This window comes from Triticum urartu, chromosome 2A, assembly GCF_056163025.1.
Source record: "Triticum urartu cultivar PI428250 chromosome 2A, HENAU_Tu73, whole genome shotgun sequence".
NCBI lineage: Eukaryota > Viridiplantae > Streptophyta > Magnoliopsida > Poales > Poaceae > Triticum > Triticum urartu.
Window position 1 is genome coordinate 108557991 of NC_141874.1, and position 19610 is coordinate 108577600.

Sequence of the window (19610 nt, forward strand, 5' to 3'; positions counted from 1 at the left end):
GCGTCTGGTCACGTGTGTCATGTATATTTTTTTAAGTCAATGTGTGTCATCTATGTGCTAGTTATCCTGAGGCCTCTCTGGCGCCTTCAGCGTCGGTTAAAAGCTAATTCGCCAACCGGCGCACACCCCTCATGACCATTTACCCTTTTTCTGTTAAACTTTTTAAAAAGTGTGCAGGCGACATGACTCAAACTCGTGACTTCTTCATTGGGAGAGAACTGCACCAACCAACTAGGACATCTTAACGCTCATGGTTATTACCTTCTTTTTGTTCCTTTTCTTCTTCTTCAGTTCGCGAAAGCCTTCGGTTTTGGAAAGCTTCCCCAACCGGTTTTCCCGGTTTGCTAGTCGGTTTCGGGTGGTTCTTATTTGGTTCTTCTTTCTTTTTCCTTGTTTCTTTTTCTTGTTTTTTTATTTATTTTCTTTCTTTTTTCTCAAATGCGCAAACTTTTAAAAATTCATGAACTTTTTTCCCCGAATTGATGAACTTTTTTCCAAAAATCCATGAACTTTTTCATCAAAATCAACGACCTTGTTATTTTCAAAATCGATGAAGTTTTTTCAAATCCGTGGAATTTTTCTCAAAATCCGTGCACTTTTTTCAAATTTGTGAACTTTTTGTCAAAATAAATGAACTTTTTTGCAAAATCAATGAAAAAAAAATCAAATTCATGAACCTTTTTCAAATCCATGAACTTTTTTTCAAAACCATGTTTTTAAAAAGTTTGGAACTATTACTGAATTTGCTTGTTTTTCAAATCCAAGGACTTCTTTGAATTCGATAACCTTTTTGCTTTTTGGATTTTTTTTTCGTTTTTGTCAAAAGTCAACTGCTGACCAGTCAATGGGCTGAACCCTGACCCATACAAAATTCTATATATGTAATACCTCCAAAATTTTATCTAAAAAACATTAAAATAATATGTAATGCCTAGTTTTGGATATTTTGTGATTTGCATCTAAACAGTAGGTCGATAATTTGTTGCTACTACAGTGTTGCATCAGTGGTCCAGTTGCTACAGCAATTTTGTCATGATCGGGGGCAATTTTCCTCCAACTTAGTGCACACTGCACAGTGCATATAAATACTCCCTCCGTTTTTATTTAGTTCGCATATTAGCTTTGGTCAAAGTCAAGCTTTACAAACTTTGACCAAGCTTATAAACAAAAATATTAAGATATACAATAACAAATCAACAACATTAGATTTATTATTGAATGTACTTTCACATCGTATATACTTATTATGATAAATGTCTATATTGTTTTCTATAAACTTGGTCAAACTTTACGAAGTTTGACTTCAGTCAACTCTAATACGCAGAGTAAATAAAAACAGAGGGAGTACATGTGAGAGGAGATCCGTACGCGGCTGCTCTAAGCTCATGCTCTCACCCTCACTCAAGCTCGACCCCAAGCTCAGGATCAGAGCAAGCACTGAAGGCATTGGGAAGGACCAAACAGACATCATATTAAGATCTAGAAGGAGAAGGAAGAAGAAGAGAAGATGACAAGACCTCAAGATCAAGGTAATTGTCCATCTTCTCATTTCTATGTGGCTCAAGCTTAACCTGGTTGATCCTGACAATCAACACATGGGGCGCAGCTCTGCTCTTGTCCATAAATTTAGACTTTTCTGGTAACTAGTTGGGGTATGAAAAAAGCGTCAAGAGGGTGCAAGCACAAGGAGCTAGGAAGGATGGAAGAGATCTTTACCCTCTTTTCACTTCACTACTCAAACTTTTTGTTAGAAAAAGCGAAAATAGCTCAGTGGGAGAAGACGTTCCCGTCGACGACGAGGCGCCTACGTTGACTTCATAAATCTCAAGATGATATGCCGGCTCAGTCTCTCGGAGGTGCTCATAGGGGTAGGGTGTGCGTGTGTGCGTTCATAGGGATGAGTGTATGCGCGTGTATATGAGCGCTTATGTCTGTACTGATGCTCAAAAAAAAAGTAATTGCGGTCTACATTGATCTTAGCCTAATTAAGCACCAAAAGAGTCTAGACGTGAGGTGAAGTGTTGGAATTGGTTGGTACATAGATTCACCCATGGTGGAAGGCATGCTATCAACTATTTTTTTTTTTTTGGCTTTTGGGTGATCTGGCCGGTGCGTGCACTTCTACAGCAATGAGCTAGGGTTGTTATCATTTGCAAAGTGAGTCTTTATATAACACAGGATAAAGGTGCGGTACATTTTACACTCGTATTGGCGTATAACACGACAATGACACACGATCCACATGCATGCCCACACATGCAACGCACATCACAACACAAACACATCGGCAGCAGCTTCAGCACACATGCATCACTCCTAATCGGCAGTTCGGCACTAGCATATTAATCCCACCACCTCCCTACGGCATCCCATGATCTCATCAGGTGATATTCGGAGCCTCAGACGTAGCACTCGTAGAGCTTGATGTCCATCTGCAGGCGGAAGTAGAGCAACCCCTCGACGGCGTCGGTGCGGAGCGTGGCGACGCCGCGCGCCATGAAGAAATCGCCGGTGCCGCCGACGACGGAGATGTCCCGCGTCTCCTCGCCCATGAGGTCGGCGCCCATGAGGTTGAGGGTGCCCCTGTGCGCCGTGGAGTTGAACACGAGCGAGAAGGCGAACCACGCGTTGAAGGACCCCTTCCCGTCGTAGAAGTAGAACCCCTGTGCGCGCGCCGCGGGCTCCTCCTCGGCCCCGGCGGGCAGCGCCTGCCCCACCGTCACCGGGTCATCGAACACCACCAGCATGCCGAAGTAGGTGTCGTTGCTCAGCGCCGGCGGGCTCGTCGCGGCCGCTGACGTCGCGTTGGCCGTGTTGTTGGCGCCGTCGTGGAGGATGTCGTGGTAGTAGAGCGTCATCTGCCTGCACGGCTCGTCGGGGCTGCCGGAGACGAGCCTCCTCCGGCCGTCGGCGGCGGCGGCGACGCCGAAACCGATCAGGAGAAACGTCGCGAGCATGACGGCCCTTGAAGATGCCGCGAGGCCTTGCATTGTCGTCGATCGGTGCAACTCTTGCCTGCTATATGTGCTTAAGCAGGCAGTGCCAGTAGCTAGCTGATCGAAGGGCTCGGCTCGTGCATGCTGTGTAAGCAAATCCGCATATATATAGGCGTGGAGCAGACAATACTAGTGGGGTTGGTTCGGTGAAAAGGACCGACCCGGTAAAAGGGGGCCGGCCGGCCGGGCATAAATCTGAGTGAAAAGTAACGGTAGCGATCAGACACACATGGCGTGGTTGGTATAGTGTCGTTGTTCCAGCACCATGCTGTGAAAACTTGTGCAAAATAACATGCGTTGGTGCCATTTCCGCGTCACTTTGAACCTCATCAACTACTCCCTCTGGGAGTACTATTTATTTTTCTACTGACATAGGCTTATGCGCAAAACTCCCCTACGTGCACTTTACCTACGAAACATGTCGCCAAACTGCACATTTAGTAGGCAACATGGTCACAAAACTACAACACTACTCTTCTAAGAGAAAAGTTTAATGATATTTACTCGTCAGTAACACTCGACTGTGACTTGGCATGCCAGCGATGTTTGGCTTCGTTGGTTTGGCCGTACATACCAGCATACTTGGCCCAGCTGTGAGGTGTTGACAATGAAGAAAGTAGCCCTAACAATGCATTGTTTTTCCCTAAAAAAATGCATTGTTTTTTTAAAGGAGGTTAACCCACAGCCTCTGCATTATTGCGATGCACACAGCCATAAGATGTCCACTAGAAAAACTCTACCATGTCCACAGCTTTCACATATTCACCATTCACCATTACTCCAGGCACTAAGATGGCAATACTCTCACATATACTACTGCTATCCAAAATACAACAAGGCAATGCGGACGGTGCTACCATACATTTACAACGGCGGTGATACACGGCAGGACCAATCGGGTCAAGAAACAACAAAAGCATGCACTTGATCACAGTGCGACGCGTTGATCCCTCCATCAAAACCTGCGGCTTTTCGGGCTGGGCTGGGCTTCCGTGGAAGTGCTGCATCGCTTGAGGTAGGTGTCAAGTGTCTTCTGCTTCGAGGGGCTTGGTCTCGTTTCGATCTGCGAGACGTTCAGCGTTTTCTCCTGCCCGTCCAGCATCTGGTGACAACAGAACATCACATTGTCAGACCCATTCATGGCATATCAACCGTTGATATGAGAAACCTCAATGGACATTATAACTGCCGAACAGTTTCAGGGTAATTATAACTAAAATCACTAGAAAAGCCAACGGGGTCAGCTATCGTTATGCACTTATGATGGAATGAAATGTTGGTTATCGTAGAAGAAAATAGTGTGCAAGTGCAAGGACAGAGGGAAAGAGGGACAAATAGCAGACCTGCCCCAAATTCTCAAGTTTGCCTTGAACAACATCCCTACAGAGCAATAAAAGTGGCAAAGACACTTCAGTGGATGATCTTAAGTACAACAGTTGTGTATGGAAAACAAGATTCAGGCATACCATATAATATCATCTACTGTGTCGTTTGCGAGAAGGTAATATATGTTCACCGAAGAAACCTGGAAATTTGGGAAGAGAACAAGAGGAAAAAAAAGGGTCAGAAAGGTGGACCCACAAATTATCAACTGCAGAGAAGCCACATATTAGGCTAGAACAAGAAATGCGATGTTCACCTGACCAATCCGGTGGGCACGATCCTCTGCCTGAATAATGTCACCTGGAGTCCATGATAACTCAGCAAAGATAACTGTACTTGCTGCTGTCAAAGTTAACCCCACGCCTCCAGCTTTGATGGATAACTGCAATGTTAAGGCTTCCATGAGGTTACACACAATAAATAAACAGAACTTTCCATCCAGAAATTTTATAAAATGATGTCTGTTGGTTGGAGCATTGCATTATGCTGTGTGATCTCAATTGTGACTTAACTACATATGCTTTCAAATCTTTGTGATTGTTCGCCTTATTATTGAATAAGGCAAACATATCTCTACCATGGCCTAGCCTTGGTGCTCTCTTCCAGCTCTAGAAGCACAAAGGCTTCAGAAAAGGTCATAATTCACTGGCAGTTTCAGTCAGCATTGTGCCACCCAAGGATCATTTTCGTGGGCAAGTGAACAATATGCGAAAAATATATGCCGTATCATTTGCAGTTGTGCACACACGTTGGTATTAATCAGCTTATATGCAATTAACTCTGGCAGAACGCTATGCATTGAAAAAAAAACTCCAGCAGAACGCTAACTATAATATAATGCCCAAAATTAATAGGAATTAGCACAACTCTGGCAGAACGCTAACTAGAATATAATGCCCGGAATTAATAGGAATTAGCACAACTCTGGCAGAACACTAACTAGAATATAATGGCCAAAATTAATAGGGATTAGCACATACCACTGCTGCCTTGATGTCATCCTTGTTCTGGAAATCTGTGACCAAATTTTGCCTTACAGCTACAGGTGTTTGGCCATCAATTCTTATACATTTGACTTTCTTTTTCTGAAACACGGCAGTATGTAGGTATGTAGTAGCTCCAGATGTATCATAAACAGGTCAAATCGAAATAAACTCTTAGGAACTTACCAAGAGATGTTGGTGAATAGCATCAATCATGGGTTGATGGTGTGCAAATATTAAGAATTTGCAGTCAGCCTGACAAATAAAGCCATCAGTCAAATGTGAATGACTTGATAAAAGACATATCAAAGCCATTTCACAGAGGGCTTCTCCAATTCCAGGCTGGGTGATGATTATGCCATACTAGCTAAATTCCCATACTTTGTCACCGATAAAAAAAATTGATCAATTAAGATATTATCTGTTGTTGCCGCTCTCTCTCTCTCTCACGCCGGACAGAGGTGGAAGTAAGAGCACACTTTTTTCCCGGCGACGAACGCCCCGGCGCCCAAACGCCTCATTTATATTCAGCACATAGGCTACATCACGGCTGAGAGCTTCACCGGCTCCTTCCACAATCAGTACACAAGCGTTTTTATATCCGACGCACACACATACTAGCACACGCACGCACGCAAGACCCGGCCACCACACCGGCCACTAACTCCACGCATGCAGTAATCTTGCTAACTAACCACAGCGTGCACGCCTCTTACTTGACCGGCACACACGCTATCTTATCCATCTACCGCATGCATGCACGACCGCACACCACGGCTGCCTAACTGATCGGCCGAAGCTGCTGCTCATTGCCAGCTCCGCGTAGACGACTCAGCCACCATCAAGCATTGTGGCTTACTCCTAACATTCTCCCCTTAAGCCACAACCCCACCGTCGTCAGAGTTGTTGCAGTTCCTGTCATTGTCGTCGTCACGGCCGTGACACAGCTCGCGGACCCGAACCGGCGCTTCGACGCCGGTCACACCGCACGGACCCGACCTGGCGCACTGACGCCAGTCACACCGTACTCCGTCACGACCCCGGCGACATATAACGAACTCCTTCTCCGCCGGCGACACACGCCTGACGTCCCTCGACGCCCCGCACGCACCCGACGCGCCCGACCGCCCCAGTGCGTCCCGCATGTCCCGCGCGCACCCGACGCGCCCGACAAGCCCAACCACACCAGTGAGTCCTGCACGTCCCGCGCGCATCCGACGCGCCCGACGAGCCCGACCGCACCAGACGCTCACCGCGCGCCCGCGGTCCCGACGCGCCCGACGCGTCCGGTGCGCACCCATAACACGCACCGGTCGCGCCCGGCTCGCCGCCGCGGCTTATTGCCCTGCACCGCTGCGCCCTCCATGCCGCCACGCCGCGCCACCACGCAGCGCCTCGGCGGCCTCCGCGGTCGCCGCACATACGACGTCACCGCCCGCCGCCTCCGCCACGCGCCATGATAGCCACAGCGTCGCCCACCTCCATGGGCCGACACACGGCCCGGAGCTCCATCGCACAGCCGCCGGCACGGCAAGCACGCCCAAGACACCAAGCTCATGATACCAAATGTTGTTGCCGCTCTCTCTCTCTCACGCCGGACAGAGGTGGAAGTAAGAGCACACTTTTTTCCCGGCGAGCAACGCCCCGGCGACGAACGCCCCGGCGCCCAAACGCCTCATTTATATTCAGCACATAGGCTACATCACGGCTGAGAGCTTCACCGGCTCCTTCCACAATCAGTACACAAGCGCTTTTATATCCGACACACACACATACTAGCACACGCACGCACGCAAGACCCGGCCACCACACCGGCCACTAACTCCACACATGCAGTAATCTTGCTAACTAACCACAGCGTGCACGCCTCTTACTTGACCGGCACACACGCTATCTTATCCATCTACCGCATGCATGCACGACCGCACACCACGGCTGCCTAACTGATCGGCCGAAGCTGCTGCTCGTTGCCAGCTCCGCGTAGACGACTCAGCCACCATCAAGCATTGTGGCTTACTCCTAACATTATCATCAACTAAGCTGGATTTTCCCTCAGCATGGCTACTATACCCCCCCGTCATGCTACATTTTCATTAGAGATTTTTCAAGAGGTGGTTAAGTTAGTCCGTGAACAAGCTTCATTCTATTTTATAGTTAGTTAAACTGTTATGTCTTGTCAGACTTTCTCGCATAGTGGGAAAGAGAGGTCAAAGATGCGGATGAACTGCATCAACAGCTCCCACTTATAATTCACTTATTTAGTTCAGCTCAAACTAAAGTTAGTAAACTGAAACAGGCAGGCTATAAAAATGGATTCTATTTTTCAAGAGGTGGTTAAGTTAGTCTGTGAACAAGCTTCATTCTATTTTATAGTTAGTTAAACTGTTATGTCTTATCAGACTTTCTCGCATAGTGGGAAAGAGAGGTCAAAGATGTGGATGAACTTTGCATCACCAGCTCCCACTTATAATTCACTTATTTAGTTCAGCTCAAACTAAAGTTACTAAACTGAAACAGGTAGGCTACAAAAATGGATTCTATTTTTCATATGGTATCATGCATGCAAAGAATGTGGTCCCACCGAAGTGTGAGGCACGTATAGTTCAATATAAATTAGTCAAAAGCTGTGGGGTGTCTACTTCAGCTAGCCAAGTTATGATACTCAAATTGGAACCAAAAACTGGCAGTCATGACAGTTTTATCAAATCTGGTCTTATTAGAGTAGCTAAGAGGACAATCTACAAATATCTCATATAGTTACCTCAATTACAGTGGCCAGGTAATCAAGCACTGCTGGAATTTTGGCGTCAGCCGAATCATTATAGATCTGCGATTAGGCATGAAAAATGAGCAGTGATACCAATAACAAATCACTTTTAAGAGATTGAAAATACAAGCCTGTGATAGTAAATAATATAACAAGAACTGTGGAGAGAATTATATATTCTATTTCAAATGCATGTCCTCAGTGTATCTTCATGTTAGGCGCATATAAGAATATTAAATATAAAGATATGGCATAAAAATTGTGCTTCACCACATTAAAAAAGGAAAAATATGTCCTCAATAAAGCAAGAAAATATGGCAAAATGTATGAATTTACTAATGACGAACCTAAAACCCTATCCCTGTGTTTAATTGCTCCTAATATTGAATGAATGAAGATGAAAGTCGAAATCAAGTCTAACAGATAACACTGTAACAGTGTAACTGCATGCTATTAAATGCAGATAGAAAAAGAATTAACTATCCTCATGCAAAGCAATGCAGTTGAGCTGCATCAATTGTTGCATCAAATAGGCATCAGTTATATATAAATTTTAAAAAAATAACTATTTAATTATCATAAAGTTGCTCCTAATATGGTCTAAGAAGATAAAGAAATGCAAAAGTACCTACCTAAAAAAACTGCAAAAGTACCTATTTATTCGTCATCCCAGTCTAAGGCAAAAACTTCAACTAGAAAAATAAAAACGCAATTGTAAATAATATCTCTTCACATGCCTAGAAAAAAAGTAAATGAAATACGGCAACAGTATGTTTTTCCTCTATATTTTATGCAGCTTAGTTTACTAAGTTCACAACAGAAAGGGTGGAATATTTCAAGTTCATCAAGAAAAAAATCAAAAAAAGTTCATCAAGAAAATGATGACCAACTTCAGAGTAGCATAAAGGCATACAGAATATACATATTTAGATTACCTTATTGATAATATTCTTTTGATTAAATTTCAGAGAGTCGATCGTCTCCTGTGAGTCACACGACTGCATTTTGATCTTGACAGTCTCCAACTACAAAAAGACAAACCACATCACGACTCTGGCACTAGAATATTACCTTATCATATAACTGATCTAACCATAAAAGGATGGACCAATTTATCATATATAATATCTCTCTTTTCTTTATTAAAAAACAAAGATTAACCATTTCAAACATCCATATATGGTTGACAACAAATAGTGCGACGAAGAGACCCATAACATTTTGATTAGCTTAACTTCAGAAAAAGATCATAAAATTTCAACTTCAATAATTTCTGGTATATAAATCAATCATAAAGTTTTAACTTTGATAATTTCTGGTATATATGAATCAAATGTCTCACTGGATGATAAAATAAGTGGAGAGGACAGGCTGTCCCAGCACCCATATAAAAGCTCTTCATTAATCCAAAGAATTAAGTCCAACAATCAAACAATGTGGCTAGAAGTGCCGACGCGTTGAGCTACAAGAAGTGATTACTACAAGTTTTCATATGCTATGACTACAAGTCTACAGGGTATCATTTGCAGGAAAAAGATAGTACATTAAAGTAATACTGATATACTGTACCTCACGAAAAAGAGCGCGGATATGTTTCATCTCTTTCTCGCTTAAGTCTAGAAAGACCTGAAAAGATTGGCAACATACGAACATTAGGTATAGATGTTAAAGGATCATCCACATATTCTGTATAAGATAATAAGAAAAAAAATGAGCATTTAAAAGAGAAAACCAAATCAACACAAGAAGGCCCAGAAACAATTAGGGTTGGTGATCAACAGATCTCATGAAAATCATTCTGAATTGTTTACCGTAAACTTTGATGCAAGGCAAAAATGAAATTTTGTAGATACAGCAAGTCCAGTTCTATTTTTCATCTTTATATCGGAAATAAACCCAATGAGGTTACCTGTTGCCTACGCTTAACAGGCAACTCCGAAAGAACATCTTTCTTCAACCTGCGGATCATGACGGTTGCTTTCATCAAATTATGTAGCTCCTCATGATTGCTAGCGCCTTGATATAACCCAAAATATCCCTGGGAAAGAACCACAGTAAATAGTAATAATTGGTGGCAGAAAATGAAGAAAGCAATTTCGTTAAGCTAGTACTTACACCTTTGCAGTATCTATTGCCATATTCATTTACGTTCTTGTAGACAGTAGGATATAACGCCTGGAGCTGCACAAATAGAGAATTAGTTGCTTCTCTATGGTGGAAAATCTCCTGTCATCAAGTATGTGCAACTAAATCTCAAAACAGCCTGTACCTGAGTAAACAACTCGATGGGGCGAGATAAGGCAGGCGTTCCACTTAGCAAAACCACATATTGAGCTTTCTGTAAGTATGAAGTCACAATTGGTTAATTTTGTTGATACTGTCATGTGATTTATCTTTTGGTATGCTGTAATTAGGCAAGAAATTGTTCAATGGAATGAAACCTGAGAGAGCACAATACATCCTAAGGAACTGGTGGTATTAACGGGAAAAAAATATTCAAGGTCACAGCATGTACTCTCTCCATTTCACTGTAAATTTGTTCACACCCCACCATGCACCCAGACCAAGGAAGCACCAAGTCTAAGAAACATTTAATGAGAGAAATGACCGTGCATAGCCCCAACTAAGTGACACACTAAGCTACTTAACAATCATCTAAGATATTTTAGTATGATAGAGAGCAGCAACATTGCAATAACTATACTCATAATTCCCTCAATGGATGAACAATTAAAGACGGAGACCTGAGACCCTGTTTGGAAATTCTGGCCATCAGAAGGGCTAGTATGAAATAACTAGACAAGAACCAAAGATCATACTGTGAGTGGCATTTGGTTGGGATGAAGTGATGCAGACTACCCAAATTTATCAAACCTATTCAACCAAATTAAACTGTAACAACGAAAAAATAAGAAATTTCTGCTCCAGAAATAAAACTCGTTTCCTCATAAGAGACATCAAACCTGCAGAACAGGAAGTGAAGCGATTGTTCTCTTCGCTTGGCCATTCTTCAGGAAGTGTGACTCATCAGCTATAACTATCTGAATGAAAATCATTCAAAAGCAAGTATAAATGGATTATGAATAGCAATATTCTGAGTTCATGGTAATTAGGACAATTATGATAGAGGTCGCTATATTCACAATACAGAGTGAAGCGAATATCCATATGATGGGGGTAAAATGGAACATGTTGATCCTTTTGCTTTCCATTGGCAAGAAACCTAATTGATGTGCTTGCCTATGGAAGCACCAACCAGAGTCAACAAATGCATCATCACAAAATGGAACTTATCACTTTCTTCACAAGGTTTAGATGAAACTCATTTGTCAGTCCCAGAGGTGAAACCTCAATCCCCCAAGTACTCCTGATTTAATGAATAGGGGTAAATTATAATTAATCCTGCCAACAGGCTGCAGTGCTCTCAACACAATAAATTCTTGAGACGTCAAATATATAGATTGCTCTATCCAATGCTAAATGGCGTCCATTAAACAATAACTAAAAATATCTTTATAAAAGCAGTCTTTAGTCTACATGCACGGCCCTTTCCATCTACTTGAAATCTGTGTAATCATGTTCATTACTTCAGTGTAACTGCAAATGCTGGATGCAGGATTATGCTCTGCAATCAATCATATGGCTGGGTGCCGCGTCAGTCATTTGGTGAAAGAATTAAAGATTCATACTCGAATAAGTTATTTTGCAGCTATGGCAGGCTGTGCAGCACACCACCCTCTCCAACGAGCCAGACCAGCTGATCTGGAAGTGGTCTGCCAATGCCACCTACTCTGCACAGTCCTGCTATTTGGCCACCTCCCACGGGTCCACGCTGTGCTACTCCTGGAAGCTCTTGTAGAAAAGCTGGGCGCTGCCGCGGGTAAATTCTTCCACTGGCTGGCCGACCAGGATCAATGCTGGACCACTGATAGGCTTGCTTGCCGTGGACTCCAGCACCATCCCCGCAGCCTCGCCAAGCCCTGGAAAGTATATGGCATCTGCTGCTGGACTGCCCCTTCACCTGCCAAACCTGGCATGAAATCCTAGCTTGGCTCAGAATGACGATCCGTGCACCAGACGATGAAGCTACGCTAATGGATTGGTGGCTGCATGCGAAACAGGGCACGCCGACGCTGCAATGCAAGGGTCTGGCATCTATCACCCAGCCCATGCCTTGGATGGTCTGGAAACACCGGAACGAGTACGTCTTTGAGGGAGCCCAACCTTCAATCGCTACACTAGTTGGCATGATCGAAGACGAGGCCTCCTCCTGGGCAAAGGCTGGCACTCGAGGGATCAGGGTTGTACTGCCCTCAACCTGGGATGTTCACTAATTTCCATTCATCTTTTTTGTACCCCCCACCTCCTCGAAGGATTGTAACTGAACTTCTGCCTTTTCAATGGAAAGAAACTCAAAGGTCTTTCGCGTTTTCTCGAAAAAAGAAGTTATTTTGCAAGAAACCTATGCTATTGGTTTACGTGTTCAGTAGCTAAATGGTAAATAACAGCCTGTGTACTGGGAAGTGGGAACACATTCTATGAAAATTTATAATCACACAGCCCATATCCATAAATGAAACAGAAGATTAGATGAATCCATACCTTAAAATCCAAGTCCAGAAGAGTGCTTTGTATCTTGGGAACTACATCATAAGATATGACATTGAACATCCCATCCAAATGAAAATCTCCTTTGGTGTTTGAATATACCAATCTGAATCCTGCCTTATTTGATCCTCCAGTTTGTGGTAACACCACCTGAAAAAACTGTTGTTGATATCCATGGATAGAAGGAAATAAGATGTATCTAATATGTTTCCTTAAGACTTGTCTAGCTATGTAAATTTACTTCCACAACAAGTTCCAATTAACAAAAAACATTCGTATGATATGAACTATTAACATGCAGTACAACTACCATAAATGCGGTTTAGTTGGGAACTGCTTATGATTTAACAGTTCCTTCATTTCTTCAGCAAGTGACACCATCAACTGTAGCAACTTATCACCAGCTTCTTATAGCCAGTGCTTTGAAGATACATTTTAATGGCATAAGAAGTTAAAAACACTTCAAAGAAAGTGCAGGGTGAAAAGTAAAGAGTTAAGTTCTGTTCACCTAAGAAATGAAATACTGAAGCAACATATGTTCAGAAAATATGGTCTTACAATTAAGAGATGGTTATGATTATGCTCAAATGTGGTTAAGGGGAAGAATATGAATAGAATGTTCAACATAGTAAAAAAATATCCATCCTTGTTCACCTGACCACGCAAATCAACCTAGAATTCAAGGAAACAAACATGCAAGACATATAATGTTTTTTCTATGTGCCACAAGATCATGTCCAATAGAAATAAGGGGCAGATTCACTGGTGGAAAGAATTTGACACAAGTAGAGTTCCTGGTAAACCAAAAATGGGGCAAGGGATTTAGAACAATTACGAAAATCTAGTTAAGAATATTTATGATCAAGCAACATGTAGGTGAGAGATTTTAAGAGCAATCAAACCGAAAGAAGTGTTTACATTGAAAAACAAAGAGGATATACCAAGATATCTTCCGTAGGGATGTTAAGCCACTGCTGAATCATCTGTTATAATCGCAAAGCAGCAAATTCAAATCTCCCTTGAGGATAAAGGAAACTGCTGTTGAAATATAAATATGAGTTTTAAAAGTCAGAGATACTTACAGAAGCCCAATGTAATCGCAATGAAGATGGAGAGATAACAAGAACTGGCCAGGCATCATGAAGGCAAGAAGCAACAGCAATTGCCTACATAGAGAAAATTAGGCAACAAAAACAATGACTGAAAGATTTGGACGTTGTTGTCTTGTACATTTTCGCTCGGCAGGTTTGAAAGTTACTGACTGCATGCTGCCGAGCAAAACGAACAGACACAAGTCCTTCCCCTGGGCGAGACGGTCATGTGCATCTGTATGTGTGGCGATCCTTTGCTAGTTTTTTCAGGGTGTGTGGGTGTGGCGTGTGTGTTTGGGGCGGGGGTATTTTTGCAACCCCCCCCCCCTCTCTGTACTTTTATTTCATCTTAATGAAATGATAAGGAGCTCTCCTGCGTGTTGTAGAAAAAGAAGTGATTATGGTCCAGAGAGAATGTATAAATTACCTGCAATGTTTTTCCAAGACCCATTTCATCTGCTATCAGCACTCTGCCCCCATGTTGCAAAGCGAACCTACAATAACGAGAAAGAAAGGGTACGATGCTCAACTATGGGAAGGTACCACTGATCTTTAGTTCTTTACAGCCAAATCTAAATGTGCTGAGTGGTTAAGGACCAAATAAGCAACTTACATCCCATTTTACAACCTAATAATGTTTCATCCCAAGTAATAGATGTTGACGGGTACCCTCAGCACCATACTGTGATGGCATGACCAGGAACCATGAAGGTGTCAGTGGTACACAGGGAGGTATACGTAGACTGGGGACGGACGAAAGCAGCCAGGATTTCAGGATCAATTTCTTGCTTAATCTATTAGGCTTAGCTTATGATTGATGTGCCACTGCCTAGTCTTGATTAAGGGCCATGGTTATCTGCTACATTTAACATCCTATAGCTGCACGACAACTACATGATTAAGTTCAACATTACACCAGTATGAATCTAAGAAAAGACATTTCCCACTGTTATGAGCAAGGATGTTGGATATACCTGACTCCGTCACGCTGAAAGGGCATAAGTTTTGACTCAACATCCGCTGGAATCTTGTCATACAAACCTTCCGCAAAACAAAAACAATAAAAAGAACAGTTAGATTAGCATTTTAAGAGAAAAATAGAAAAGTGGCAAGGCAATGGAAGCCTCACACCTGAACGCAAGACCTATCTGGGAAAATTAAATGTTTGCACAGGTCATTTGGATTTACACCTATGTGATAACTGTTGAAGAAATATTTTACTTCTGCATAGTCTATTATGAATATAACTGGACTAGAGGTTACTAGAAAGTAACACAGTTCTTAATATCTCAAGTGCATGTAATTTGGTCCATTCAAACAGCATCTTAGCAACGAGTGGATGAAAAATATAAGCATGTGGTGTTTCCAATGTTTACTTTAGAAATTTAGATACCTCGGAGATCTTTGGCAGCTAAAGCAGCATCAAAAGCCCGCTGAACTAATGGGTCCAATTTTTGAACCTGACAGGTAAGTAAATGTACATAATATGGTCAAAAACGAATTGTCTATAGATGCACTACCAATAAAAACATCAAACAACCAATTTGGTGGATCCAGGAACCAACAGATTATTATTCACAGGCAAGAAACTGTTAGTTACTCTTGCTTGAGATGTAGAAAAGGCTCCAATTGCACAGACGACAGCACACTGAGGCCTATGTCTTGGGCCTTGTGGCTATGGAGTTCTTTTTTCCGAGAAACTGAAAATACAAGCTTCTCAAAGTTCCTTGAAATAACAAGAATAGTGGACCTCGCACACCAATGGCCTCACAAACAATAATACTTGACACTTTTGACTTTTCAAAGTCTGTGAGATGCTACTTACAAACTTCCGCCCTTTATTTTTACAACTTTACATTAAGATGTGCTAGTAGAGTTATGACTTCACAGAAAAATAACCAATCCAATGGTATATTCCGAATATATCCACCTAGATTTAAATTTATTGCCAGTCAAACTTTAGAAAGTCTAATTCTAGGATGTCAAGTAAAACCAACAGGGGTAGTATTTTCTTCAACAACATCTAAAAAAACTTGTATTATATATTCTCAAACCCGGAAGCTAATAAACATCATGAGAATGACTCAGTGGCTGAGTAGGAACGGAGCAGTTCAGCCAACCAGTCAATAAGGCAATAGAACAAATTCAACGAAACAAAATAGAAGATCACTACTAGAAATAGCAACACGGCTATTCGAAGTGCATAAAATAACTGTTACCTCAACAACTAATCCAGGTACGGCATGAAGAACTTCCTCCGCTATTGACAAAGATGTCGGAGGGAACATCCACACCCTAAGAATTTCACAAGTAAAACCGAACCAGGAATAAGTTATGTGTTTTACACAAGGCATCAAACTTTACTATGCTATAGAAAACATCTGGTGAAACTGTCAAGTAATAGAATAAGGGAACCTTTCTTTTCCATTCCAGCTAGCTTTCGGGATCTTGTGAAATGCATCCACGAGTTTCTGGGAGAGAAACGGGAGTAAGAAAATATATTGTAGACTATATAATTCTATGGCAACTGATTAAAGATTTGGCGCTGGTGATAAAGGCAAAATGAGATGTATGGATATGTTAGGCAATAAGGGAAATGTACCTGGTTATAAGGGAACTTCGCTGCAATCACACCACTAGAGTGAAGGAAAAGATGTATAGATATCTTAGGCCAACTGCCCTGAATATTATTCACTTCAATGACAATTGAAAGGAAGAATGAGATGGGCCACAATTCATGTTAGAATAAACAGAAAACGTAGAGAATGTTGTATACCTGCGTTTGGTTGACTAAGCCGAGAAGGTGAAAGTGATTCTACCTGAAAAATAATGAAGGAATAATAAGGAATAGTATACAGATTTCCTTTGTCGGCAAGATGGAAGTTGGTAATATAACACAAAATAGATAAATTTCTGCTTCCATCAAACATGTATATCTCCATAATCAATTCAAAATTATGGAATCATGAATGAGGCCATTAATGGAATAATCCCAAATATCCAAACTCTGAAGAACGAATAATGCATTTTTCATTGCATACCCCAAAGGCTATCAAAGTATTGTGTGCAGTTCAAAATATAATGTTGACACTATCTGCATCAAGATTTATCATGATGGGCAACTCAAAACAACAGAATAGCAAATGATACTACTCCTAAAAATGCCCAACGCTCTGAAGAATTAAGAACGAATTGTTCATTACATGCCCCAAAGGCCATCAAAGTATCGTATGCAGTTTTAAGAAAATGTTGACTATAGCTGCGTCAAGATTTATCTCATGTTTAGAAATTTGTACCAGCTTATTTCCAAAATTACCATCTTTTGACAAGAGAAGTTGTACCTAACAAAGCTTCCAAACCATAGAATTTCAATTCTCAATGCAACACTGTCAGCAAGAGAAACTGAAATGCGCTTGAAAAAAAAGTTAACTATAGCCATCTAAGTTTGTTCCAGATCACCAAACCCAGACCATTGGACCATGTGACCTAAACTTCCAAGTCATGGTTCAAAGGTGCTAGATAGTCCTTTATCAAAAAGATGGAATCAAATACCTTCAACATATCAAACTTAATACTTTAATAACGGTAGGCTCAGTTCTTGACTTGCTGAAATTATGCTATGCACAAAAAGGTGAGCCTAAAAGGTAAAAAACAACGTCCAAATTCATCATACTTCAACAGAAAGCTTAGTTTCTCTTAACTCTAAACTACAAAGAATAAAGAAACATTTCTGACTCGAAAAGCATGAGAAAATTGACGGATTTACCACAATACAAGCGCATTAAGCTAAACCCCTGCCACATTTCCGACCAAATCACCAACCCACGAATCTTGGGCAAGAACATGTCTATTTCTTTCAAGAAATCACTACTGCATTCACAAAAGCTAGGTAAAAGAAAGAAGGGGATTTACCGCGGTGAACGGTACTGCATTCACGAAATGGCCCGTCATTCCAAATTCATTGGACATTACAGCAACAAAGATTTCCAATTTTCCGTGTCACGCACAAACCCAATCCCTAGTATTCAAACAATAAAGAACTCCCAAAAATACCTCTCCCAAACAGCAAAAGAACAGAGGAAACCCTAACCTTGCCGAAGCGAGACTCCAGGGAGACCCTGGAGGCGGGGTGCTCGTTCCGGAGCGGCGAAGAGACCGTGGCCGCCGGCGATAGGGCGCGGTTGGGGAGCGGCGAGATTGCGGGGGCGGTGGAGGCGGCGGAAGAGGAGGCCTTGCGCTCCGCAATCGCGCGGTAGGCGTCCTGCTCGAGCTTGGCGTACTGCTCCTCGCTTAGGCCCCAGTCGTCGTCGTCTAGGCCGCCCCAGCCGCCGGCGCCGCCTAGGCCCGCCATTTTCAGGCGGGCGTTTGGGAGGGAGCTGTTTGGGGGTGGGGGTGGGGGGGGGGGGGCCGAAAACTTTTGCACAGTATATTTTACCACGTTTTCACTCTAGGGCATCTTTAACGATCGACCCCAAACCTCTCGCGTCGGAACACCGCAGAGCCATCCAATAAAGTCCCACATTGCTCGTGGACCAGTTTGGATGTTGATTTAAGTTTGCGAGTTTGGACATGAGCCAGGTAAAACTCCGACACCATCGTCCACATAGAACTGAAGTGGAGCACGCATACTTGGAGTTGGCCGCACTGTTTCCACGATAAAAAAAACTTTCTCAACCCTCTCCTCTATCATCCCGTCGTTCTCTGCCTTAATTTTCGTCCCTTTTCCGTCGTCGTCGTTGCATGGATTCGTACAAAAAGATGTCGGAGACGTCGATGGTGGAGGATCAGCGAAGGCAGTCGCCCGAAAGATCAGCTCGGCGAACAAGCATGTCGCCTCAAACAGAAGGCAAAGGAGGCAGCGACGCTCAAAAAGAAGGGAGGTGGGCGTGACCGCGAACGTGCAGGGGGTGGGCCTGGCTTGGGATGGGTGGCGTCGTCGCCGGCCATGAAGACATCATTGTCGGAGTAAATGACCACGGGTAGCTTCATCTGCTTCCCATGGCGATTCAAGACATCGGGGCCGGCTGCGCCCCTCAAGTCTCGAAGACAAAGAGTCGCCTTCTCAGGGCTGGCTGGTCCAAGCGGCCGGTTGCCAGAGGGCGACGGTCCTTAGAAGAAAGCCATGAGACGGGCCGATTCCTAGCAGGCGGCCCCTCACGCCCTCAAAGTTAGCACCCACATGATTACGACGAGACGGGCATGGCTACAGTGCAGCCTACCGCCCCCGAATCCAGGGCAGAGCGTGGCCACAGTGCAGCGTACTAGACGAACATCCCCGTCCGGCGCGGCACTCACATCACCCATGGCGGAGGAGGCCATGCTCCCACTACGGACTATCGGTACGGCCCGCAGGCGACGGGCCCTACCAGTCCGTGAGAAGCCAGAAGGCGGCGAGCTCCGACCAGTCGGCACAGGGGGAGGCCGACTCCCAGCAGGCGGCTCTACCCCTCCCTCAAAGTCTGTGTGCCATTAATCAGAAGAGACATGGAGTGGCTATAGTGAACGCCCGCCAGGCGGCGGTACTGTAGCCACGCCTTCCCTGACAAAGCACACATCATCAGTGGCATTGCCACAGTGCTAAGCAGCCGGCAGGACCCGCAAGCGGCGGGCGCGGCCTGTCGGTGAAGTCCGAGAAACCGGCGGGACCCATCAGGCAGCGGGCCCAAGTGGCCGGTGATACGTCTCCAACGTATCTATAATTTTTGATTGCTCCATGCTATATCATCTACTGTTTTGGGCAATATTGGGCTTTATTATCCACTTTTATATTACTTTTGGGACT

At 43.4% G+C, this 19610-nt stretch overlaps 2 protein-coding genes across 2 annotated transcripts; both read right to left on the reverse strand.

Annotated features, from left to right (window-relative positions):
* Nucleotides 1-2173: 2173 nt before the first annotated feature.
* LOC147984138 (dirigent protein 5-like) lies at nucleotides 2174-3564 on the reverse strand. The gene has a single exon (XM_087543391.1). The coding sequence runs from the start codon at nucleotides 2988-2990 to the stop codon at nucleotides 2400-2402; it is 591 nt and encodes a 196-aa protein (XP_087399517.1). The 5' UTR covers nucleotides 2991-3564; the 3' UTR covers nucleotides 2174-2399.
* Nucleotides 3565-3710: 146 nt separating this feature from the next.
* CHR18 (chromatin remodeling factor18) lies at nucleotides 3711-18225 on the reverse strand. Its single transcript, XM_087543390.1, has 24 exons — nucleotides 17919-18225; nucleotides 16605-16647; nucleotides 16431-16522; nucleotides 16244-16299; nucleotides 16048-16123; nucleotides 15222-15288; nucleotides 14803-14869; nucleotides 14256-14322; nucleotides 13820-13903; nucleotides 13679-13720; nucleotides 12732-12887; nucleotides 11093-11170; nucleotides 10399-10467; nucleotides 10245-10310; nucleotides 10039-10167; nucleotides 9699-9755; nucleotides 9065-9154; nucleotides 8124-8189; nucleotides 5549-5617; nucleotides 5360-5464; nucleotides 4636-4761; nucleotides 4463-4521; nucleotides 4340-4376; nucleotides 3711-4098 (listed from the first exon to the last, which is right to left on the reverse strand). Exons 1-24 carry the CDS (start codon nucleotides 18177-18179, stop codon nucleotides 3952-3954), a joined length of 2109 nt encoding a protein of 702 aa, XP_087399516.1. The 5' UTR covers nucleotides 18180-18225; the 3' UTR covers nucleotides 3711-3951.
* Between the last annotated feature and the right edge of the window lie 1385 nt (nucleotides 18226-19610).